Source organism: Rhineura floridana, chromosome 11 (assembly GCF_030035675.1).
Source record: "Rhineura floridana isolate rRhiFlo1 chromosome 11, rRhiFlo1.hap2, whole genome shotgun sequence".
In the NCBI taxonomy this organism is placed as follows: Eukaryota; Metazoa; Chordata; class Lepidosauria; order Squamata; family Rhineuridae; genus Rhineura; species Rhineura floridana.
The window spans coordinates 37,460,430-37,487,678 of NC_084490.1; the positions used below are offsets into that span (position 1 = coordinate 37,460,430).

At 38.0% G+C, this 27,249-nt stretch overlaps 2 protein-coding genes across 2 annotated transcripts; both read right to left on the bottom strand.

The window, feature by feature from the left end:
• Window positions 1–1,565: 1,565 nt before the first annotated feature.
• Window positions 1,566–2,531, bottom strand: LOC133368005 (olfactory receptor 6N1-like). Its single transcript, XM_061592088.1, has one exon. The coding sequence runs from the start codon at window positions 2,511–2,513 to the stop codon at window positions 1,566–1,568; it is 948 nt and encodes a 315-aa protein (XP_061448072.1). The 5' UTR covers window positions 2,514–2,531.
• Window positions 2,532–7,430: 4,899 nt separating this feature from the next.
• On the bottom strand, window positions 7,431–8,378 carry LOC133368006 (olfactory receptor 8U9-like). The gene has a single exon (XM_061592089.1). It carries the CDS (start codon window positions 8,376–8,378, stop codon window positions 7,431–7,433), a length of 948 nt encoding a protein of 315 aa, XP_061448073.1.
• Between the last annotated feature and the right edge of the window lie 18,871 nt (window positions 8,379–27,249).

A 27,249-nucleotide genomic window follows, 5' to 3' on the forward strand; every position in this document is an offset into this window, starting at 1 on the left:
AGAGAGCAACAGCACCTGGAGGAGAGTGTCAGATGAGGTTCTTAAGTATTGAGGTCTTTATTTTTTACTAATTCCAATGCAATCTACACCTGATCTACACCACCCAGACTAATATGTGAATTGGAATATAACCGTCCGTCAGATTTCACACTTGTCTGAATGTTGTGACACAGGTTTTGTTTTAAAATCAAAATACATTTTAAAATGTGTACTTGAGAGAAAATTAAGAAATCCATATGTGCATCAGTTAAACATTGCACAGAAACTCCAGGCACAATCATGAAAACATTCACATCCAGATTGGGCTGAATCAGCTCCATTTGTAGATTGGAAACACCCATTAAATTTCCAGACTGAATTTCAGCTGCTGTCTTTAAGAATAGGCATTAGTAGGGTAGATGGACCAATGGACTGAATCATTTTAAGCTTCATGTGTTGACTGGAAACATTTATTTTCCAGGCAGCTGAGCAAGAAAGGACAATGACAGACATTCAAAGTAAACTACACATGAAAATTTGTAGGAAGCGTACAATTTTTTCCAGCTCCAATGACATTTGATATCTACAGTACATTTATTTGTTACCCTAGTATGCCATTCTCTGTCTGGAGAGCTCACAATGGAGATGTCACACTTGTTTCCTCACAATTTCCCATCCATTTACTACAAAGACCTAGACTTACTTAGCTACAGTAGCTGTATTCATATGTTACTCACATATAAGGCATACAAATCATGATGATTTTGAAGTAGGGCCACAGTGTTACACCCCAATGTGACATCATCTTCCCTCAATAACCATGTGTTGCACATGGTTGCATGCAAAGAAACCTCAATGTGCAAGTTCCTGCTCACATAAAGGGGGTCTGCACAAATCAGCACAATCAGGTGGCCCAATCAGGTGGTGTGTCTACACATAACTAGGAACTTGTATGCTGGGGTTCTGTTACGGACAACTGCAATCAACACAAGCAGTTGTATGTAAAGTTGTCTCTACACATGACACAAGGGTGTTGGAGGAAGAAGTAACATTAGGGATGATGCTCTCATAAGAACACACAAAGAGCTTGCTGGATCAGACCAGTGACCCATCTAGTCCAGTATCACAGTGGCCAACCAGAAGCTCTTTTCTTCTGCGGTTTCCAGCAAATAGTATTTAGAAGCATACCACCTCTGACTATGGAGGCAGAGCATAGCCATTCTCTGACTATGAAGGCAAAGCATTGCTCTTCCTGTTGAGTGATGCAGGTATGTGGATGCATTAATCTGGACTACTGATTGTGATATATTTGGAATTTGTTTTATGGTTGAAATTTATTCTTGACTGGATGTCACCATGATATTTTTTTCTTAATATTGGGGGTATAGACATTTTTTCAATTAAAATAAAATGAATAAATAAAAGTGTGGCTCAGCTTCAGAGTCAACATGATTATTCATGAGTTAATGCTTGAACAGGGCTAGAGAAGACACCACATGCAGCATTTTGAAGGTTTAATAATGTCTTTTTAACCATACAATAAAAATAGGATCCATCAGCAAATTTGAAAACAGCGTTTAGTGAACTCATATGCAGTTAGCACATTTGTTGACACCTCTCCTCAAGGCCTCCTTCACCTCTTTGTTCCTCAGGCTGTATATAAAGGGATTAACCAGGGGTGTCAAGATGGTGTAAAAGACAGATAATACCTTATTCAGTATTCTCAGTTCATAGTTGTCTTGTAAAAGATACACAATGGTAAGAGAGCCATAGAAAATGGTCACCACAATGAGATGAGAAGAGCAGGTAGAGAAGGCCTTCTTCCTTCCTGTGGTGGATGGGATTCCTACAATGGTAGTAATGATGTATGCATATGATGCTATGGTCAGAATGAATGGTGGCAGGATGGAGAGAGAAGCCAAAACAGCTGATACCAGTTTCACCTGACTTGCATCACTGCAGGCCAAATTCATCATTGGAATGAAATCACAAAAGAAATGCTCAATGACATTGTAGCCACAGTAGGTTACCTGCAACATAAATATTAGAAATATTGTGTCTATCACCAAACTGCCAATCCAAGATCCAGCCACCAGCTGGAGGCAAACCTTGAAATTCATAAGGGCAGAGTAATGCAGGGGGTGGCATATTGCTATGTAACGGTCATAAGACATTGCTGCCAGGAGATAGCATTCTGTTACTGCTAAGAATACAAAAGCCAATAATTGCACAATGCAGCCGTTAACAGAAACACCTTCATTTTCATTCAGTAAACCAGTAAGTATTCTAGGGAGGATGGTTGAGCTGTAGCAGGTCTCTAAACAAGATAAGTTGCCCAGGAAGAAATACATAGGAGTGTGGAGGTTTTGATCAGTCACAACTAGTACAATGATGGTCAGGTTCCCAGCCATAGTCATGATGTAGATCAACAGAAATATCACAAAGAGAAGAATTTGCAGCCCTTGAAGCTCTCCAAAGCCACGAAGGACAAATTCTGTAATTATGGTTTCATTTCTTCCCTCCAATTTCATCATCCTTTTAATCTGGTGGAGGAAAAGCAACAAAAAAATGTGCAATCAACGTTTTGCTGTTTTTATTATTCCAGTAACTGTCCCATCTGAATTAAAGGAATCTTGCCCCATATTCAAAAGTCTTCCAATAGCCCTATTCAGACATTTGTCCCTCCATGTGTTGCTAGCAGGGGCTGATGGAAAACGAAGTCAAACAACATCTGGAGGGCCACAGGTTCCCCCCTCCCTGCCCTTTGATGCTTCTCTTAAGTTCTTCCCATGATATCAGAAACGTAAGGGCACAGATGATCTGTTTTTAGTTGTGAGAGCTTAGGTTAAGCTAATGCTTTTTCTGGAAATATGTGAGAGCTAAACTTTATAAAAAGGCTGAGAGAGCTACACAGTGGACATAAACCAGTAATGGAAAGAGTGTTGCCTTTCTGATATTGTACACATAATATGATCTTTGGCATAAAAACTCCAAAAAGACTAATGATACTATAATTTGTCCTGAAAAAGTAGCCTGAGACTAACTTGACTGCTTTACTGAGCACCACACATGAAATGCTAACTCCATAACTTTTGTGATTCCTTTCACTCTGGAACGCTCAGGAGGTGTTGCCTGTCTCCATGATGCCTCTCGCTTTCTTAGGGCATTATATGCAAAATGAGAATGGTGTTGAGATCCCAGCAAATAGTAACCCACTTTGCATCCTGTGGAGCACTGTTCTTCAACCTTGGGTCGCCAGATGCTGTTGTACTCCCATCATCCTTGGCCATTGGCTAAGCTGGCTGGGGTTTATGGGAATCCAGCAACATCTGGGGATCCAAGGCTGAAGAACAGTACTGTGGAGCATGTCTGCCGAGGAACTTTTCTGTTTGTACCAGTCACTCGTATAGCTCTCCCGCCCAGACATTTTCTTGTTCTTGCATACAAGTGAGGGTGCAGAAGATGCAACTGGATGCAGTCGACTTCTGCCTGTCAATTTTAACAGATTTATGGCAAGTAGGACTTAAAAAAAGAAAGAAGTGTTTTTCCTATTACAGCATCTCCATGCTCAGAAAAGGTCCAGCTGTTACATTTATGCCTGCTGTGCGCCTGTTAAAGGCATAAGAACCTGTCCATTTAAAAGGGCATCCTAAATGTTTCCACAGTCTGTTCATTAAAAGTTACACTTAATTTTAATGGGCATAATCTGAATGGACAATGCCACATTTCGGAAGAACTTGAATATGTCAGAAGGCAACTTTATTCAATGCCTGCAATAACCCTCATCAGATCATCCTGTGGAGTGTAGTAAATAGGGTTGCCAGGCTCAGGGCTTGAGAACGATTCTGTATCTTTAAGAGAAGAGAAAATTCAGCCAAATGCAGGTTTTCTTGCAACACTGTAATGGGAAAAACCACCTTCCCCCTGCACAACATTTAAAGATACAGAAGACCTCTTGGTTGCCAGGCCCAGCCACTGGACTGTTTAAGCTTCCCACCTCTGACAAGGGGATCTGTGAATATTAAAAATGTGCACTATCAAGAAAGTTGATTATACAGTACTATGTATCATCTACTTTCTCACTTACCTTCCAGGTGTATCAAAGCCAACACAGACCATTTATCCTTTATCCACTAAACTTTAGGAGACTAAAGAGGCAAACTGAAGATTGTACCCATTATACAAGTATTTAGGATAGGAATGGGGAAACTTTAGCCCTCCAGATATTGTTGGACTCCAACTCCCATCATGTCCAGCCAGCATGGCCAACATCAGGATTGATGGGAGTTGTAATCCAGCAACACTGGAGGGCTACAGGTTCCCTGTCTCTACCTTAGGATGCCTAGATAAGAAGAGCAATAAGACTCTTGTAGCAATCAAGAGATTAGAGGAGCTCCTACATAAATCCTGATGAAGGTCTAGGCTGAGTGGATGCAAAGCAGCACAGGGCTGTTGTATTTTTAACAGTAGTCAAAAAAGAAAGAATTGTGATGAGCACAGCTGAGCACGCCGAAGGGGTGATGAAAGACACACCTGCTTTTGCACAGTTAAAGTGCACAGGAGCACTCTACATCTAGGCACTATAGTAGACTTGCATCTATATCACAATATGGGAATAACCATGCATTCAGTCAATGCAAGTAACTCTTACCTGAAATTCAAGGCAGTAGAATGCTCACCTCTAGTTTCCAATCTTTTGTCAGAAACATTTTAGGATTAGAAACCTAAAGGTCTCTTGGCAATGGCAATTTGTTTTCCAAGTCATGTTCCTTAGATCCTGAAATTCAGAGGTTCATCAATCACTCTCATGGGTCAGCTGAACTAACTCACTTCTTCATGCTCAGAGCTTCTTACTTAGGGTACATCTGCTAAAGGTGAACGTGAGAAGAAGCAAGCATTACACCCTAATTAACCACTTGAGAAATGTCAGTTTTTTAAAAAACAGTATTGATTGAATATCTCTTTAAGAAAATATTTGAGGAACAGCTCTTTGAGGGACATCTCATCAGAAATGTCAAGGGAAGCTGAAACATGCTTAGAACTGACTTATTCCACAGAAGACATTTTTCTGAGAAAATTTCTTAGATTTCCTTTTTATCACCCTCCCCCTTTAGAAAAAGAAGGCCATGTTGCAGAATTCTCTCTGAATATTCTCCATGGTGGCTGCCATCCCTCACTTCCATAATGCACTGGAATGATGATAGCTCTGGGGCACTGCAAAGGATGCAAAATGATGGCCAAGATGCCAACACAGTTGTTGGCATTATCACTTTCAACGGTTGCAGCAGTTTTTAAAAAAAGACGAGGGGAGAAAAAGAAAATTGTGTTGGTCTTAACCTATAAAGCCTTATACAGCGCGGGACCACAATACCTGCTGGAACGCCTCTCCCGATATGAACCTGCCCGTGCACTGCGCTCTACATCGAAGGCCCTCCTCCGAGTTCTGACTCACAGAGAAGCTCGGAGGGTGGTAACAAGAACTAGGGCCTTCTCCGTGGTGGCCCCCGAACTGTGGAATAGTCTTCCCGATGAGGTGCGCTTGGCGCCGACATTGCTATCTTTTTGGCGCCAAGTTAAAACCTTCCTCTTTTCTAAGGCATTTTTCATCTAATTTTAATTTAGTTTTAAAATTTGCTGTAACTGATTTTAGATTTCTTTTATATATGTTTTTTGTATTATATTATGGGAACTCATTGTATATATCTGCATTTTGTTGTACACCGCCCAGAGAGCTATGCTAGTGGGGCGGTATAAAAATTTAACAAATAAATAAATAAAAATGTGCTACTGTCACAGCTAATAGTGAGCCCCACCCCTGAGAAACTGTTGAAGAATTTCTCCTCCCCCCAGAGAAATTAAGTGAAATGGTCTGCACATTTTCTCTGCCCACATTCAAGAAGCCATTTTATAGCTGTAGTTACAATATGATAGTAACAGTAGTCCCCATGTTCCAAATAAAGACAAGAGAGATGTTTGTGGTTCAAAAGGTTGCAACTTTATTAATGACTACACTGAAGATTTGCAGTGATCAAGAACTTAACTTGGTTACCTGTGGGCAGCAGCATTATCTCAGGAGACAGGAGAAATCTCCATATCTCCTCACATGGGCAACATCACCCTGACTCAAGCCACTGCACCAGTATTGTGCCTGATGCAGGCCCCTCACTGCTAATTCACCATGAAGGTGATCAGAGGGAACTTCTATAAATCTGTTTTACTCCTTCTGATCAGCATCCAGAGGGCAAAGATTGCAGGGCACAATGCACCTGTCAACATGTACCCCTCTTCCAAACCCGGTGGCAATGTGAGGTTGGTGTTCTTCTCCTGCCTGGTGCCTCCAAGTGCTCTCCAAGACTATGGTGTTATTGGCCTTACTTCTGGCACTACATGCCCTAAGTTGTAACAATAAAGCAAGTTAGCCAAGTTAAAGTCACCCAGATCAAATTAATAGCGGTATGGAGTAAGAGGGAAAAGATATTCCAAGAGCCAATCACAGGGCAAGAAAACAATTCCTGCTCAGCCACCGAACAAGCAACCAACTAAATAAATTAATCTCCATGGATCCTTGTGATTTGATGTAGAAGCATCACAAATCCATCATCAAATCACAATTGAAATTGGTTTCTATATATTGTACCTCAAAAATCACAGGTGCAGACTATTTTGACACAATCATGGCAGAAAAATACCCAATTAAGAGTATATATGAGGAACTGCATTGAGCATGGATGTACGGAAGATGTAAACAAGTGCATGGGTTTGATAACTTGTACATGATTTGTGAATGGTGAATAGCTGGATAGTTCACAATCCAGAGAGATCCATAGTAGGTGTATAAGGGCTTGGACACATTAAAAGAAGATACGTTTTTATGTTGACAAGAAAAGTCTGCTGCATCAGGCTGATGGCCCCATCTAGTCCAGCATCCTATTCTCACAGTGGCCAACCAGATGCCTATGGGAAGTCAGCAAGCAGGACCTGAGTGCAACAGCCCTCCCCCTACTTGTGATCCCCAGCAACTGACATTCAAAGGCTTACTGCCTCCAAACAATGGAGACAGAACATAGCCACTATGTTTCATTTTATCTTTCATTTGGCTTGATTAAAACAGTAGCCCATCAAAGTTGCCTTGAGAATTCTTAACACCACTTTAATATTTATATAGCATGGAAGAAATAACCACTGTGTCAAAATAAGCTTCATATACAAAATGTTTAGTGACATAAAATGTTTTTCAACACTTGCAAAGATTTTCATTCACATTTATTTGTTATATTTAGATCTCAGCCTTCCTGCAGAAAGCTAAGACTGGAACACATGAATGTCCCACTTCCAAAGCTTTCACTTGCTTAGTTCATTGAGAGTGGGGCCTACACGCAGTACTGCAGGGCTAAACGTTTCTTCTCTTTGTAATGGAAAGAGATCTCATCATTATGTCTGAAAACAAGACTTTAATAAACTATCATGTTGAGTGCACATTTGTTAGCTGCTCTTCTCAGAGCCTCCTTTACCTCTTTGTTCCTCAGGCTGTATATGAGGGGATTGATCAGAGGTGTCAAGATAGTATAAAAAACAGAGAAGACTTTGTTCAGCTCTCTCACTTCATTGGTTTCTGGTAAAATGTACACAGTGATGAGGGTGCCATAGAAAATGGCCACCACAATGAGATGTGAAGAGCAAGTAGAGAAGGCCTTTTGCCTTCCTGTGGTGGACGGGATTCCAAGAATGGCAGAAATGATGTACCCATAGGATGCTATTGTTATACAGAATAATGGCAGTGTGATGATGGAGGTGAGAGCAAGTGACAGAACTTTTATTTGATGTGTGTCACTACAGGCTGTGTTCACCATTGGGATGAAGTCACAGAAGAAGTGATCAATAACACTGTGGCTGCAGAAGGTCAACCGCAGGATAAAAATTAACAAGATCATGTTTATTACAAAACTGCAACTCCAAGATCCAGCCACCAACTGGAGGCAGACCTTGAAATTCATAAGAAGTGAATAATGCAGGGGCCTACATATCGCCACGTAGCGATCGTAGGACATTACAGTAAGGAGGCAGCATTCTGCTGCTATCAAGAAACCAAACCCCCACAATTGCATAATGCAGCCATTCACTGAAACATGTTGGTTTTCAGTTATGAAACTGGCCAGCATTCTGGGAATGATGGTTGAGCTGTAACAGGTCTCTAAGCAAGACAGATTCCCAAGAAAGAAATACATGGGGGTGTGTAAGCTTTGATCAGTCACAACTACTACAATAATGATCAGGTTCCCAACCATAGTCATGACATATATCATTAGAAACAACACAAAGAGAAAGATATGTAGCTCCTGGAGGTCTCCAAATCCAAGAAGGATGAATTCTGCTATGTTGGTTTCATTTCTGCCTTCCATGGATTTCATCTGCTGGGATAGAAAAGTCCGTTTAAAAAAAAAAATGGTTTGGCAAGTTCAAATACAAACAGAAATAGTAACAACCATCAGGTGAGTCAATATTACATATGCAAGGGCCATATAGCCAAAGTTATATCATCACACAGTGGGGGGATATAAGGGGTTTTTTTTATTCATCTAAGACAATCTATCCACGGTTTCCCATGCATCAAGGGGTGGAAATCGGAAATGCAGTTTGTGGAAACAACATTAACCTTTTCCATCAAGTGTAAGTAATGGCTACTAAATCAAAAGCTCCTAGCCATAATGGCTGTATATTACTTCCAGGGTCAAAGGCAGCATGCCTCTGAATACCATTTGCAGGGAAACAAGAGCAGGAGAAGACTATTGCACTCATATCCTGCTTGTGGGTTTTCCAGAGGTATCTTATAGGTCCGATTCAACAAAGTTCTTTTTATATTGCTGTGTTCTATTGCTGTGTTCTTAATTGTTCTATTTTTTTTAAAAAAAATGCCCCCAAATTGAGATCTTCTTTTGAGTTCTGGTTAAAATAATCCTATAACAATCCTAGTGGACTACCCCAAACTCTCACTACTAGATCTCACCACGACCTAAAACAGTTGGGGGTGGGGGAGAGAGAGAAGTTGAAACTTGACATATTTTTTCAAATGTTATTAGCAGCAGCGGTCAAGGTATACACTGAGAAGTAAAACATAGAGTATAAATATGCAGGCTTTTAAATTTAAGATAATGTATAGTCCTTTTGTGGTCAGCCTAAAGAGCCAAGGCATTTTGCAAACAAGGTATCAAAACAAGATATGGACGAGATCAGTAAATTAAGAAGTTTTGATAGGTAGTTTAGGGTTATCTCTGGAGGATGGTGATGTCAAACATTTGTCAGGACTCCAGTACTAGAAAAAGGCCAATGCCCCAACACTGTCCCCATTCTCATGTTTTACACAGAGCATCCAAGATGGTCAGAACGAGAAGCAGACAACTGTCGATATGCACACCCCAGTGAACAAGCCCGTCCCCAGGTTCATGGGAGGCCTGGCAAGTTTTACCTCCCTGCAGCTTCTCTCCTCCTCCCATGCATGCCTCCCAGGTTATGTCCCTCCTTGTGTGATCCCTTTGCATTTCTCCCCCCATGCCTCTAGGGCATTTCCACTTATTACTTTATCAGGTGGAGGACATACAGTGGCAGGATTCATGAACAAGTGCTAGGGAGAGACCACAGCAATATTTATTTATAAAAGTATTTCTGTACCACCCTACCACAAAATATCAGGGTGGTGCTCAATGTTAAAACATAAAACAATTTAAAAATAAAATGTACAGGTTTATTTATTTATTTATTTTATATCCCACCCTTCCTCCCAGAAGTAACCCAGGGCAGCAAACAAAACACTAAAAACACTCTAAAACATCTTAAAAACAGACTTAAACATCTATTAAAACAAAGCATCTTTAAAAACCTATTAAAACAAAGCATCTTTAAAAATCTATTAAAACTTTGAAACATATTTTTTAAAGCTTTAAAAACATCTTAAAAAGCAATTCTGACACAGACTGGAATAAAATCTCCACTTAAAAGGCTTGTTGGAAGAGGAAGGTCTTCAGTAATTATTAAGGTAACTGACTAATCAAACAATAAAAATTAACAGTAGCAAAAGCCTGTAAGAGATGCCTGAAAGTCAAGGATGTGTGCTGAATCTCTGCTGAAAGATAGTGTCACAGCATGGGACTAGCAACACTAAATGCCTGGCTTCTAGCTGAGGCCAGGTAGTCCTCTATAATACTGGGGACAACTAATAGCGCTCTTCCGGATAATCTCAGTGATCAAGCTGGGATGTAAGGTGTCAGGTTACTCTTAAGGTGTCCTGGGACCAAGTTCAGGGCTTTGTATATAAGTCATCAGTTTGGTACTTCTCAAGAGCTCAGTATGGTGGGCTGCAGAGCCATCCTCCCAACACTGATGTCACAGCAGCTTACCTGGGTTGGTGAGGGAGGGCAGCAAGTTTGGAGCAGCACCTGTACACCAGAAGGAGTGCCAGATTGGTTCCATAATTGTACCCACACAGCTCCAACCTCGCTGTCACCCAACCCCATCCCACTAGTGCTGGGACAGCACCTCCATGGCATCACCCCACCATACCAGCCTCACCTGGTGCTTCTCTTTTCCATCAATGGCCAAGTTTGGTGGTGGTGGTGGGAGTTGCATTGCCCAACAAGCTTGTCAAGGTTACCGGGCCAAGTTCAAGGTTCTAGTTTGGGTGTACAAATCCCTATACAGCTTGGTATCAGGATACCTGAAAGACTGTCTTATCCCTCATACACCCTGTCGATCACTCCACTCTGCAGGTGAGGGCCTCCTGCAGATACCATCTTATCAGGAGATCCATTCTGCACAGTATAGGAAATGCACCTTTAGTGTGGTGGCACCTACCATGTGGAATTCCCTCCCCTTAAATATTAGACAGGTGCCATTTCTGTTATCTTTTTGGTGCCTATTGAAGACCTTCTTTTAAGTAGAGACCTTATCTTAGTCTCTGTCTGTGTTGGAATTGTTTTTCAATATGTTCTTAAACCTTTTTAAAAATGTTTTTTAAACTTAGATCTTTTAAAAGCTTTTTTAAGAAACGTTTTTAAAGATGTTTTGTTTTAATGTATTTTAAAATCTCTTTTTATGATGTTTTAAAGTGTTTTTAGTGCTTTTGTTTGCCGCCCTGGGTTCCTGCTGGAAGGAAGGGCGGGATAAAAATAAAATAATAAATAAATAAGTGGGGCCAAGCTGAATCCTTTGTGTGGTCTCTGCAAACATCTCTACTAGATGATTCCTTAGAAAGCATTGGTCGACTAGTATCTGTAGTAACAGTTTTCCCATTGATCTTCTTACACTGAAATTCTGCAAATCTGTTTCACTAACAGACATTTTCATATTTAAAGTACCAATTGAGAGCTTAGAGAAGCTCCTATTAAAACCCTGACAGAGCTCTAGGTTGATGAGAACCAAGGGAGGACAAGACTCTAGTACCTTGAACAGTTATAAAAAAGGATTTGTGATGAGCACAGTCAAGCATATCCCAGTGCTAAAAGCTTGAGAGAAGACATAATACAGCTTCTACACAACTATTACAGGGCATGGAAGCCCAGACCTCCTTTGCATCTGGTCACCATAGTGGACTTGCTTTTATATCACAGTAGGGGGATGACTGAGTTCACCATGTACAAGTAATTCTAAACTGGAATCCAAGACACTAGAAAACTTGGACTGCTTACCTGTGGTTTCTAATCCTTAATCAGAAACATTCAAGGATTAAGAACTTGTCTGCAAAGGCTTTTAATTTGCTCAACTCCCAATGTGTTAAATAGTGAGATGAAGGGTTCTCCTGTCATGCTTTTGTATCAGTTGCAGTGAAAATGGCTGATGTTCAGAGCTTCTTATATGGATTGCAATTGCTTAAGAAGAAGGCAAGAAGGCGGAGAGGCTCATGGTCTAATTAACCTCTTGGGATATGCTTACATTTGAGTGGAACTGAGCTTGAAAAAACAGCATTGAGTATCTCTTTGAGGAACCTCGCCCTGGACACAATGCCCAAAGCATTTCAAGACAAGTCCCAAGTAATTCTAATAAAAATTAGTGAAATGTCTCAAGGGGAGTCCAGTTATTCTTTAGTTGTCCCTGGATAATGAGTTTGATCAGCTGCATCTCCAAAATACAAAATACAGAAAAATAGAAGGGAGGGGGGTTAAGAAAATTCATTTCAATTATTCATTTTTATTTAAAAGAGTTGTATCTTGACTGAGGTACTTATCTTAATTTTAAAGTCCTAAAGAGCCTGAGACCAGGATATCTGGTCTGCAGTGGGAGAGGGAAATATTCTCTGTGATGTGTATGTAAGAGAGAGAGAGAGAGAGAGAGAGAGAGAGAGAGAGTTTGTTTATAGAGTGTGTGTATCTGCACCTGTTAGGAGTATTGTGAGTAACGACAACCATAATAAGCATTTATTGCCCACCCTTCACCCAGAGGTCCTAGGGTGGGTTACAACAACCTTAAAATATAGTGTAAAACAATTAAAAACAATCAGAATAACAGAGAAATAAAATTTAAAACATTACACAGATGGCATATGATGCCAATTTGTCTCATCTATGATAAGTCCATTATGCTGACAAGGATGTCCAATTAAAGGCACATTTTCATTTATGGTGGACTTGTGCAAAGATACAGTAGCAAGGTTCTGAAATATGGTACATAAAGAAATGCCTGATATAATTAAAGGGGGGAAATGACCAGACTCCAAAACTGTTTTTATCATCTTTATTTATGAGTGGAAATGCAGTTTGAAAAGCAAAACCTTTAATTTTGAAGTTATTAATGGCAGCACGCCAAACAGTAGTACAGAAGTGGAAAATGCTGGAAGGATTAGACTCACATGAGTGGTATAAAAATATATGGAATATAGCAGTGTTAGATAAAATTACACTTGATCTTTGGTACATGAAAGGTAGAGTAAAAGCACAGTCTTTTTATGCCACTTGGTGGAAAGTCATGATGTACATAAACGAAAATCATTTAAGTGGACAACTATCAGTTGCTGCCAGAATAGTTTGGTTTTCATAAAGAAGTTAAGGTAATAACATGATGCAAAATATTTTGATTTGTAAGATATATTTGCTGTTTATTTTATTTTGATTGTAATGTGGATAATAATTAAAATTAAAATTATTTATTAAAAAAACCAACCAGAATGACAAAACAGGGTAGGTCCTAAAAATTTATGTGTCAGGTGCCAAAGGCCAGGCTAAAGAGGTGGTCTTCAGCAGTTGCCTAAAGCTGTAGAGTGAGATTGCTAGACACACTTTAGTGGGGATGGTTCCACAACCTAGGGGCTGCCACAGATGATTCCCTCTCCCAAGCCCCCCCCCCAAGCTTCTGAGGGTAATGGAAGTACCAAAAGGGCCCTCTTTGCTAATCTCAACACCCAAGAGTATCTGCAGGGAAGGAGGCTGTCTTTCAGATATTTGGGAGCTAAGTCATTCAGGGCTTTAAAACACTAGTGTGAGCATCGTGAATTGGGCCCAGAAATGAACCGGCATCCAATGCTACTGTTTTAAAACAGGATTTACAGTATATGAGATGTAAAAACAACCCCAGCTATTGTGGCTGGTGCATTTTGGAGCATTTGAAATTTCCAAGGCATCTTCAAGGACAGTTCCATACAGAACTCATTGCAATAATCCAGTTTGGAAGTTATCAGAGCATGGAGTACTGTGGTCAAGTCATCCCTGTCCAAAAAGGGCCAAAGCTGGCTAACCATCCAGAGCTGGAAGAAGGCACTCCTAGCCACTGAGGTCACCTGAGCCTCTAATGACAGTGCTGGATCCAGGAGTACTCCCAAGCTGCAGACCTGCCCTTTCAGAGGAGTGCAACCCATCCAGAACAGGCCGTCTCTCCACCACCCAAATATGAGAACTGTATCTGTTCAGGATTCAGTCTCAATTTATTGGCCCACAATAAATGTGCTATGTGGTTTGTGTGCAGGCTAGCTGCATCTATTTTGGTCACTCCTGCTTTTGTCTTGACTATGCAAGTAATATATGAAAGGGGTTTGTTTGTGGGAGAAGGGGTAGCACTTGAACAGGGCCGGCTCCAGGAATGCCGGGGCCCTTGGGCATCAGCATAATTGCAACAAATTTAACCTGTTGTGTCCAGTGCAGGCCAAATTAATCAACGGTGTGAAATCACAAAAGAAATGATCAATGACGTGGTCACAGAAGGTTAATTGCAATATAAATATTAACAATGTTGTATTTAGCAAAAAACTGCCAATCCAAGATCCAGCTACCAGCTGGACACAGGCCTTTGAATTCATAAACATGGAGTAATGCAGAGGGCGCTATATCACCAAGTAGCAATCGTAAGACATTGCTGCCAGGAGATAGCATTCTGTTGTGCCTAAAGCCCAAAAGTGCATAATTGTACAATGCAGCCATGAAGAGAAATGGCTTGGTTTCCACTTAAACTGGCCAGTATTCTGGGCAGGATATTTGAACTGTAGCAGATCTCCAAGCAAGAAAAATTGGCCAGAAATAAATACATGGGTGCGTGCAGGTGCTGAACAGTAATAACTAGTATAACAATGATGAAGTTCTTTTGTAATGGTCTGTGCCCAAAGGAAAGAGAAAAGTGAGTAATTCATTGTGGAATTGCCAAATCCACCTGGAAAAATAGCTGTCAGTTGGTCAGTCTGCCAGTCGGTTGGTTGGAAAGGTCACTCACTTCCTATGTTCCTTTTATAGACTCATAGAAATATAGGAAGCTGCCTTATACCGAATCAGACCAACAGTCTATGTTCCTCAGTACTGTCTTTGCTGACTGGCAGCAGCTTCCAGGGATCCAGGCAGGGAATCTTTTCCAGCCCTACCTGGAGAGGTCAGGGATTGAACCTGCATGCAAAGTGGCTCTACCACTGAGCTAGGTCACTCTCCTCAATGTTGACTCTTTTAACAATACCTCAACAGCATGGGAAGCTCAATGTCCTCCGCTCAATGTCAGATGCTCAATGCCATGTGGACAGCTACTTCCCAAGCACTGTCATCTGTAGGGAACTGGAATAATGCTTGAGAAGAGGGTGCATCGATAAATTGGTGACGAAAGGAACGAAAGGTTATACCCAACTTGATTCTACTTAGAATAGACCTATTGATCTGTTTTGAGCATGGCTACTTTAGATGCAATTTCACAACCCATACTATGACAGTTACGCTATGCTAAGGTAACATCAGAAGGGGCATCTTAGAGAACAAAGTTTCACTCCAACATTCCACTCATTTCTTGTTGGCAGGTCATTAGGAAGGGCCACAAGTTATATTCTAGCCTTATATGCCTATCTATCTCTATCCCTTTGATTAAAAGAATTACCTCAAAAGGATCGTCATCACTGAAGTCAAAAGACAGGATTAGCTTCACATTTCTCTTAGTGTGGAGAATAAGTGGGTAAGCTGTATTTATGGCCAGACCAGCATCAATAAAAGAGATGACCTCTTCCTTTTCCAGCCCAGAGGCTTCAACATCAGCTGAAACCATGAAATCAAATAGAACTTTAATGTCAAGATGCTTGAATCAACACAAACTTTCTGGTAGCTGATTATTATTGGGCTCTGCAAGAACCTCAGATGGGTCATGTATTTGAGGCAAATAGCCCCAATTTGGAGATATTCAGTCCACTTTGGCATCCAAAGGAACTCTGTTTGAAACTGTTCTGAGGTGAAGAGGATTGGTCAAGGATTTCAGAAGGGCGTTTTCCATTTTTCATGATCAATTTGATATATATTAAAGCTTTCCACAAGCATTTCAAATCTCTCCATAAATGGAAAATGCCAGAAGAGAGGAAAGGGGCAGAGGAGGGAGTGTAGCTCTATGACTTGACAGCTGTATTATACAGCCACAAGAGTGGCTGAATACTACAGCCAGCATGGATTTTCACATTCCACAATGTTAAATTAAAAATACCCCCATACCATTCTGATGCTTTCCATAAACACATTTCAAAACAAAACCTTACAAAACTTATAGTCCTGACCTCAGAAACACTTGCTTAACAGCCCTCTAAGTTTTCATGGTGATACACAAAACACTCAGAGAGAATCAAGAGTTCAAAATGTAAAACAAGAGGGGAAAAATCCAGACCCCTGTTGGACTTTGTTTTTGTCAGTGGTCTCATAATTTGTTGAAATTAATTAAAAATAAGTCATGTTCACAGAGTACCTGTAATACTGTTACTGACCTTGCCCCCATACTCTGACCTTCATCTTCTGCTGTTTAAAAGTTAAAAAAATGCATGGCTGATTTTTAATTAATTTAAGAAATTTAATATTGAAGTCTATCATAACGACAGGCATGGTAACATGTGCCTCTGAGCATGTTACCAAATTCTTCTAAGCTACACAGGAAGTGGATTGGACTGTGAAAGACCAACCCAAATGGTGTTAGCATTTTGACAAATGTGTAGGGCAGTACAATATCTCTGAGAGGAGGTCAGGTCTCCTGCTCTCCTGGTGCAAATATCTGTTGGCTATAGGTACGTTCTTAAACTACAAGGGTTTTGTTTTTTTGCCTACTAGTGAATCTAGCAGTCAGGGAATGACTTCACTAGGATTCTACTTTTTACTTCCAATCAAAATGTATTGGATAGGATATAGTAGCAGTGTCTTTACAGTTCTTTACTAGTTGACTCTCTTAGGAGCAATAATGAGTAACAGCATAGAAAGTTGCTTTATAATGAGTCAGACCATTGGTCCACCTAGCTCAGTATTGTCTATTCCGACTGGCAGCAGCTCTCCAAGGTTTGAGACCGGGGTATCCCAACCCAACCTGGAGATGCTGGGAATACCACAGTCAAGGTAGATGCTCTGCCACTGAGTGATAACCCTCCCCCAAAGACTTTGTGGAGTTGGTGACTGGTTGGTGCTTACTGCTTTGAATTGTTCTGTTTCTGCTCTCCTTATTCCAGGACCATCCTTTCAAAACCCTTGCATCCTTTTTTCTTTTACTTGCATTTGCCTCAAAACTAATCTGTGCCATAGTTATTAGACTAGCCACTTCCCTTCACTCCTCCCCTATGCTTCACCATCCCTAGTTGTAATTAACTTAATTTCACAATAGTCTGTCAATATTACAGTATCTGTCTGTGTTCTCTGTTGTTGGTGTTCTTTGTTGTGCGACTATTGTCTTAGAGAGAGGTTACAATGTGCATGAAATATTAGTGTGTATTTAAGGAAGTGTCTTCCACATCAAGGATGGAAATGGAGCATGGCAAATGTCAAGTTACCTCCCAAGGCAGTTTTGGGAAAAGCTTAGAGGCAGAGGTGACCAGATGACTTCTGTCCCTTATCTCCCTTTATCAAATACTATTTTTAAAAAAATCCATACATCCCTACACCTATTTATCTGCTATTTTGCTGGTTTCATTCCCCTCAGAAGAGGCTATGTGCTACACCTCCAAATTTCATCCATTTCTGCCTAACAACAACATTGTAGGCATTGATTTTCCCATGACAGCCAATGATGAAGACATCCACGGCTTTGAAAAATGAAATGAGACAACCTACCACCTCAGATCTAAGCCATATCACAGTCAATCCAATGTTCTGAGCCAAAATAGCCTCCACTTTCAGTCAATGAGGCAGCTTCCAAAGTGAATATTTTCGGACTTCCGGGAAGGGTGACTTAGCCTGTGCCTGCTTTTGAGACGGGCTCCTGCCTCAAAAGAAGCTTATTCAGATATATCAGTCAGTTTTTTCTCTTTTTTTGACTGATTAAACTTCTCCCGGGTAGGGAGAAACGAAGAGATTAACCTCAAAGCCTATTTTTGTTGGGACGACCAGATCTCATTAATTTATGGGACGAGGTCCAGCCGACGAAGGTGGGACGGATTTTCAACAGCAAGCTCTATCTGTTAAAGCGAACGTTCATCTTATCTTCTAAGAGAGAACGCATTAACAGGCAAGCACCCTTCTTTCTATATTTTTCTTTTACTTGACTTAAATTGTTGCTGTTTAAAAGAGATTTGCCAGATTGATCGGTTTTTGACATCTCACTGGGGAGCCGTAACTTCTCTCTGCTACGCACTAATTAATAGCTTATCTCTGTTTTTGTTGCAAAAAGCTGTCCTGGATTTGCATTCTAAAGATACACACAGAAGAGGGATTTCTATTCCAGATTTTTATTTTGAAAAATATTATACTGTTTTGAGACTACTCTCTTTTTGGTCTATTTTATTTTGACGAATCTGTTTCTTGACGATTGCCATTAATTGTTTCGATCCTGGGAACTGCATTTTGTTTACTTAACTATTGGAGAGATAAGGCTGTCTGCTCTGTTTATACTGTGATGTCACCAAGTTTGGAGTATTAACCCAATTGTTGCTGAAATAAGAAGTGGTTTTCCTATATTTTTCTTTTAAAATGGCAATTAAGAAAGTGGCTGAGAATCTGGAAATAACTATGTTTCAGAAAATAATGGATGAGATTGAGATAACGAAAATTGAATTGAGTAAAATGAAGCAGGAGATTAAAGATATAAGGGTCCCTGTGAGAGAGGTGACCCTGGAAGGGGTCCCTGTGAGAGAGGAGACCCCGGAGATTGGAACAGGGGTCCCTGTGAGAGAGGAGATCCCGGAGATTGGAACAAACGTGGAACAGGAACAAGATTTGGAGTCTATGGACTTTAGAAATAAAATCTATTGTTTGGAACTCAATGTTATCTCTGAAGAAATTAATGAAGATTCTAGAGATAAAGTTATCAATGGCATGGATTATCTTCTGGACTGGAATGATGTGATGGAGCCCAATATAGAGAAAATCTATGGAATTAACTGCAGCCATGTGACAATGGAAAAACTTTTAAGAGATGACCCAGTGTATTTTGAAAAAAAGAACAGAGATATGATTTTACAGCAGTATTTCAGCAACCTATTCAGAATGGATGGCAAGAAAATATTTGGGATAGAGGTAATTCCCATCAGACTCTTACTATATGACTATGGCTTTGACAGCAAGATTATTATGGAATACTGATAATGGAAGATTGGATATTGAAATTACTGGACTTAACAAGACTACTGAAGATGGAAGATGGAAAATGGAACTAATAGAGATAATAGAACAATGGCTACTGAAATTACTGAACCTAACAGATTCTGATGTGATGGATTAATTGAAATGTTTATTTTGACTATGGTTATGACAATAAGATTATCATAATTAGTAATGAGATGGATTAATCGATATGCTTATCTGGAAAAAAAAAATTGATAGATATATTTCTTAAAGAATTGAAATCTCTCTTTGACTTTTTGTGGAAAGAATAAAGTAATGTTTATGAGATTTGATGATTAAGTAAGATAACTACTGGAGGAAAGTGATTTTATAATATGACTTAAGAGACAGGATTGCTATATATTATAGACTTATAACTGATTTGATCTTTGACAAATGGGAAGTCAATATTTTACTCTTTATTTTTTATTTTTTTTTTCTTTTTTTCTTTTTGTTTAACTATTTTTGATTTTGTTTTTTGTCTTTGAATGTTTTATGATTTTGTCTTGTATGTTTTATGAAAATTTGAATAAAAATTATTGGAAAAAAAAAAAAAACAAAGTGAATATTTTCCTTCTGTACTCAGCCTTACTGACTACAATGTAATGCTGCAACAAAATATTAAGTCCCCCCTCCCAGCATTTCATGGGGGAGAGGGCTTTGAAGGAATGAAACAGGCTGGCTGACAGCCAACATGATCCACATTTTCAAGGGCATCCTTCAGGCAGGAACTGCCCAGTGTCGGGCCACTTCACACCTGAAAAGAGCTTTGAAGGTGCAGATCAGAGCTGGCGATCAGGTTAGGGCTTTCAAGAGCATCCCTCATTCACCTTTGGACAGTTTTCTTGCTAGGGAATAATCCAGAGCTCACCACCACCCCATCTTTCCTTGGATCCTTCTTATGGTTGCTCCTTATCTTCTTCCCTAAGGTGAGTTAATTTGTCCTTGGAGGAGGGAGGGGACAGAGACATAACCACTTTGATTCTTCTCATGACAATCCAAGCAACAGTGCTTGCATAATTGAGCATCCCTACTTCAAATGCTTGTCTCACCCCTTTTTGGCAGCATCTCCATAAACAATATGCAGTTCTAGACCAAAATATGGACATAAATATTGTATACTCCAGTGAATAAAACGACAGCAATTAAATTTCTATACTAGCTTACGGCAGTTGTAAAAGAAGTTATGGGTGCTTCCCCATTGCCATTTCAGAATGCAAACAGTGGTCTTGTAGATGAACCGGATCCAATCTAAAAAGAATAAAATTCAGGGCTAAGAAAAAGAAAGAATTTTCTTACTAATCATAACCTGAAATCCTTATCCTCAAACTGATTTTCCGGCTTTGGAATTTAGATATTCAATCTGCAATATAATTACTTTAAATTGGAACATTGGTTCATTTATGATTAGTGATGTAAAATTTCCAGAAATTTTGAAGTCATGGGGGGAAAGTGTTTTTTCCGGGGGGGGGGGTTCAGAAAAAAAGGAAATTTTCAGAAAAATTGAAAAAATGCAATATTAGCACATTTTTACAGATTGAAAGTCACTTTCTTACTTCAGGAACATAAAATGTGATTATGTACACGTTTGTTTGGCATAAAATTATCACATTTGGTATATTAAAAGTTCATTTTATTCAAACAATTTTTACAAATTGAATTTACTTCTTTAAATTCTTACTTTTTTGTCACAAATGGATCTACAAGATCCTCTTTCGTTTTGCCAGTTTATGAGGAGCAGGCAAAATAAAAAAACAGAAGAAACCATCAACATTAATAATAAAGAAAATTATTTATGGCTCCACTAGTCCTCTACAATGTCAAGCAGACATAAAGCATCCATTCCCATAAAAAGAACTGAGAAAATGGGGGGCAAGATTCAGTGAAACAGTTTGTTCATCATGCTAAAATAAAACATTCCATCATCCATTTTTTTTCATTTTTCCCATTTTTTTGGAAAAACAAAAATGGCTTCAGAAAAAAACAGGGGGGAAAGGTTTTTTCTGAATTTTTCTGTTTTTTCTCCGGGCCTTCACATCTCTACTTATCTATAGTTTTTATTCAAATTTTTCCAAAAAACAAACAAAACAAAGTAAGAAAAAACATAACAATACTACAACAAAAAATAAAAATAAAATGGTTGACTTCCGATTTGTCACAGATCAGCTATAAGTATATAATATACATCAAACCTGTCCCTTAATATGTACATACAGAATCCCTTTTCTCCATAAGCTGTCTTAATTAATCATCAAATCCCAGTATCATCATTTTATTTTGATCTTTCGACAAAAAGTCTAAGAGAGGCTTCCAATCCTTAAGGAATGTATCTGTCGATTTTTCTCTAAGTAAACACGTCAATTTATCCATTTCTACTAAGTCCATTAATTTCAGTAGCCATTCTTCCATTGTTGGTATTGATTCCATTTTCCACTTTTGTGCATATAATAATCTTGCTGCCGTAATCATATATAATAATATTCTTCCATATTTCTTTTCTATTTGTTTATCCATAAAACCCAGTAAAAAAAATTCTGGTTTTGACTGAATATTTATCTTTAAAATTTTTTGCATCTTCCTACCTATCTGTGCCCAGAATAATTTCGCCTTTTTACATGACCACCACATATGATAAAAAGATCCTTCTTGTTGTTTACATTTCCAACAAACATTAGAGACATTACTATACATTTTTGACAGCTTTTCTGGAGTCATGTACCAACGGTACATCATTTTATAAAAATTTTCTTTAAGATTATAACATAATGTAAATTTCAAGCCTTTTTTCCACATATTTTCCCATTGATCCATTTGTATGTTATGACCAAAATTTTTTGCCCACTTTACCATGCACTCTTTTACTTGTTCTTCCTCCATATCCATTTTCAATAAAAGTTTATACATTTTTGCAATTATGTTTTCATCATTTGTATACAAACCTATTTCAAAATCAGATTTACTTATTTCAAACCCATACATTTTCTTGTCCATTTTATATCTTTCTAACAATCTAAATAGGCAAACCAATGAAAACTATATCCTTCCTTTATCAATTGTTCTCTCTCTTTCATTGTGTATTCTCCATGTACATTTTCTAATAGTTCTTGATAAGTTAACCATTTCTCTTTTCCAGACATTTCTCTTCTATAAAACGCTTCTTGACTTGAGACACATAATGGTATTTTCGAATAAAACCTTGGTTTGTATCTATTCCATATTTTCAACAGAGAACGTCTTATAAAATGATTGTTAAAGTCTACGTTTACTTTTACTTTGTCATACCATAGATATCCATGCCATCCCCACTTCAGATTGTGGCCCTCCAAATCCAATAGTCTTTTATTCCTCAATAAGATCCATTCCTTTATCCAGACTAAACAGCAGGCAGCAAAATAAAGTCTCAAATTTGGTAATCCCAGTCCTCCTCTTTCTTTAGCGTCTTGAAGTAATTTAAATTTAACTCTTGGTTTTTTTCCTTGCCATACAAATTTAGAAATATCTTTTTGCCATTGTTTAAAAGGTAAATCAGAGGATATTACAGGTATTGTTTGAAACAAAAACATCATTCTCGGTAATACATTCATTTTTATCACAGATATTCTACCCATTAATGACAGTTGTAGTTTATCCCATCTTAGCAAGTCTTTCTTAATCTCTGTCCATAATTTTTCGTAATTATTATGAAACAGCTTTGAGTTTTTATTTGTCATGATGATGCCTAGATATTTCAACTTTTTTTCTATTGTAAAATCTGTCTTGTCCATTAACTCTTTCTGTTCCCTTAAAGTTAAATTTTTCACCAACATCTTTGTTTTTTGATTGTTGATCTTAAATCCTGCTAACGGTCCAAATTCTTTTAATTTATCCATCAATATATGAATTCCTTCCAAAGGGTTTTCTAGTACAATTATCAAATCATCAGCAAATGCTCTCAATTTATATTCTTCTTTTTTTATTTTTAATCCCGAAATCCTTTTATCTTGCCTTATATCTCTAAGCAGCACTTCTAAAACCAGAATAAATAAAAGGGGAGATAATGGACATCCCTGTCTTGTACCCTTTTGTATTTCACATGAATCCGTTAAGTCTCCATTAACAATTATCTGGGCCTTCTGTGATGTATAAATCGATCTGATCCATTTTATAAAGTTGTCTCCAAAATCCATTTGCTCCAAAACCTGGAACATAAATTTCCAATTCAAATTATCAAATGCTTTTTCAGCATCTAAAAAAATCAAAGCTGCTTGTTTATCATTTCGTTGTTCTAAATATTCCAACACATTCAAAACATTCCTGACGTTGTCACGTAATTGTCTTTTAGGTAAAAACCCTGATTGATCTTCCTGAATAAATTGTTGCAATATTATTTTCAATCTTTCAGCCAAAATCATTGTAAAAATTTTATAGTCATTATTCAGTAGAGATATTGGCCGATAATTTTTTGTTTTAGTTAAATCTTGGTCCTCTTTAGGTATTAATGTTATATTAGCATTTTTCCAACTATCCGGTATCTTTCCCTCTTGCAAAATAGAATTCATTGTAGACTGTAAGGGTAGCAAGAGTTCTTCCTCCAAACATTTATAATACATTGCAGATAGCCCATCTGGTCCTGGCGCCTTTCCTAATTTAATTTTATTTATAGCTTCAGATATCTCTCTTGACGTAATAGGGCCATTAATAACTTGTCTCTGAAAATCTGTAATTTTCGGCAAATTCTGTTTAGATAAATACTCTTCTATTTTTTCAGATGGAATTTCTTGACACTTATACAATGTTGAGTAATATTGATGAAAAATCTTTTTGATTTTTACATTATCTGTCAGCGTCTCATCTCCTTCTTGTATCTTTAAAATAATATTTTTTTGACGTTCTTTTCTTAATTTATATGCTAACCATTTCCCAGGTTTATTTGCAAATTCAAAAGTCCTTTGTTTAGCAAAATTTAATTTCCTTTCAATTTCTCTAACTGTCAACATTGATACTTGCTTCTGTAACATTTTAATTTGATTTACAATAGAAACTTTAGCTGGATTCTTTTTCAATTCTTCCTCTTTTTGTTTTATTTCTTCCAAAATTAATTGCATTTTCTGTTGTTTCTTTTTTTTTAATTCAGAATTACATTTAATAAAGTATCCCCTCATAAATGCCTTACTCGTATCCCAAACAATATTTTCACTTGTTCCTTTATATAAATTATATTCAAAGAACTCCTTTAATTTCTTCTTACATTCTTGTACTACTTTATCATTCTGTAATAAAGATTCATTTAGTCTCCATCTAAATCCAAGATTTTTTTTTTTTAAAGTTAATATCACAGGATTGTGGTCCGAAAAAGTTTTTGGTAATATATCCATTTTAAAAATATCCTTCGCTAAAATTTTTGACATCCAAATCATATCAATCCTCGAAAATGTTTTATGTCTTTCTGAAAAATAAGTAAATTCCTTTGCGTTATCATTTATATATCTCCAGGTATCCACCAATTCTAAATGTTCCATGAGTTCAAAACAAATCTTCGGTAATTTACCTTGTGTCTCTTTGATATTTTTTTCAGAAAGCCTATCAATTTTTGGTGAGATTACCCCATTCCAGTCACCCATGACACACCAATGCTCATATGAAAACTCTGACAATTTTTCCATAAGTCCTGTATAAAACCTTGTTTTATCTTCATTGGGGGCATAAATACCCACTATCAAAATGTTTGTACCTTGTAAAGTAATTTCAACCCCCACAAATCTACCACTATCGTCCAATAATACCAATTTAGGAAGCAATTGTGGGTTAATATAGAGAACAACTCCATTTTTTTTTTTTGGTCCAGCTGAAATAAATTCTTCACCCAAATTTTTACAAATCAAATATTTGGAATCTTTCTTCTGAATATGAGTTTCTTGTAGACAAATTATATCCAATTTTAATTTTTTCAAATAATGAAACACTTTCTTTCTCTTCTGCGCCGTGTTGGCTCCATTTATATTCCAAGTTAGGTATTTGTAATCCATCATTAAGCGTGTATTTTAAAATGTGCCTGATGCTCCTTTTGATCCATCATCTTCCTTCCCCTCCTCTGCATATCCTTGTTGACTTTGTTTCCCAGGAACTATATCCATATCTTTGAGTTTATCTTCTTCCATATCTTTTGAAGCTTTTCTCAAGAAGTCCCTTGCTTTTTGAACAGTATTCAGTCTGTATTTCTGTTGTCTGAATATAAAAATCACTCCTTCTGGAACGTCCCACCTAAATTGAATTTTGCATTGCTTAAGTTTTTCTGTAAGGAAAGCATATTCTTTTCTCTTACGTAAAAGTCTAATAGGAATTTCCTTCATCACCAGTATTTCCTTACCATCAATTTTAAAGGTATATTTAAAGTGTTGCTGTAAAACCATATCTCTGGTCGTCTTCTTTACGAAATGAACAAGCACATCTCTTGGAATTTTTTTCATTGTTGCATATCTGGAGTTAATTCTATAAACTTTGTCTATTTCAAATTCCATCCTATCTTCATTCAAGTCCAGAAATTTTACTAAAGCATTAACAATTTTATCTCTAATGTCTTCACCTGTTTCCTCAGGGATTGCACGGAATCTCAAACAATGCTCTTTATTTCTCATTTCAGTCACAGCTAAATAGTCCAAATTTTTTTCTAGTTCCAGATTTGGTATATCTGTTCTATTCTCCAAGGTTTGTACCTTTTCTTTAGTATTTTTTGCATCTTCCTTTATTTGCCCAATTGTCCCTTTAATCTCATCCACTTGTGTTTTAATATAGTCTTTTATATCTGTCAATTCAGTTTTCATTTCCTGTTTCATTTCCTGTTTTATAGCATTAATCCCTTCCATTATTTTTTGAAACATTTCTGGGGGTATATCCTCTTCCTGTGTATCAATAGAACCTCTTCGCCCCTGGGCCTTGGTTGTTTTTTTAGTTGTCATTTTCAAAAAGAGGCCTTTAATTTCTAATATTAATCACTGTTTCAGAACCTAAGGGCAGTCTATTTCTTTTCTTTTTTTTCCCTCCACCAAAAAGAAGAGTTAATATTCCAGGCCTATTATTGAAATCCAGCCAGCACAACACAGTCCTTATCTGCTTCCAAGAATGCAAAACAATTCTGGTTGCCAAGACTAAACAATTAGTAGCATATACGAGCAGCGGATTCATCCAACAAGAAATAGTCCAAAGAGAAAAATAGTCCAAAATATAATAATTACCTCTCATCCGTTTTTAAACTTTAAAAGTCCAAATTCAAGCCAGCTTTTTGTCGTAAAAAAAGTATATAAGTTGTTTATATTTTCTTTCTTCCTTAATTATATTTAAAAGAGAAAAAGTATGACTCACCCAGGTTTCTCAATTGCTGATTCATAAACAAATCCCTTTTATTGCAGTAATTTAAGCCGAATGATAAGGTTTAGGCAGAAGTGGGCTCGCTGGTTAAGAACGTTTTTTTTTTGAGAGAAGAAAAAACGCTTCGCTTTATTCCAGTTCAGCTTGCGTGGAATTCCTGACTCCGTCTTCAGCCGATCGGCTTGCCTTCTTATCTCAGGAATTTCCTGATCAATTCCAGCCGCCGACAGCTCAACGAAGTCTTGTGGAAGATCTGATCGGTTCTCCTATACCTTGGAGAACATTTAAGCCAGTCCAAGATTCCTCTTGGCTGGCTTTTAACCTGAAAAAAGCTTCCTCTGAGGCAGAGCTCCCTCAGAGACAACCACCAGCCAGCACCACTTCCCGGAAGTCCCACATCTCTACTTATCATGAATAGACCTTCTAGCTCGCATTGCAAGACATCTTCTTATTTATGATTATTTAATCTATATCCCACCCTTCCTCCCAGAAGGAGCCTAGGGCATCAAACAAAGACACTGAAAGCACTATAAATCATCTTTAAAAAATACTTTAAAACATGTTAAGACAAAACATCTCTAAAAGCATATTAAAACAAAGCATCTTAAAAATGTCTTTAAAAAAACTTTAAAAACATCTTAAAAAGCATTTCTAACACAGATGAAGACTGGGATAAGGTCTCTACAAAAAGACCTCAAAAAGACTTATTGAAAGAGGAAGGTCTTCAGTAGGCTCTGACAAGATAACAAAGATGGCACCTGACTAATATTTAATTCCAAAGTGTCAGTGCCACCAGCACTAAAGGTCCACTTCCTATGTTGTGCAGAATGGACCTCCTGATAAGATGGCGTCTGCAGGAGGCTGTCACCTGCAGAGTGCAGAGATCGACTGGGTATATAAGGAAGATGATCTTTCAGGTATCCTG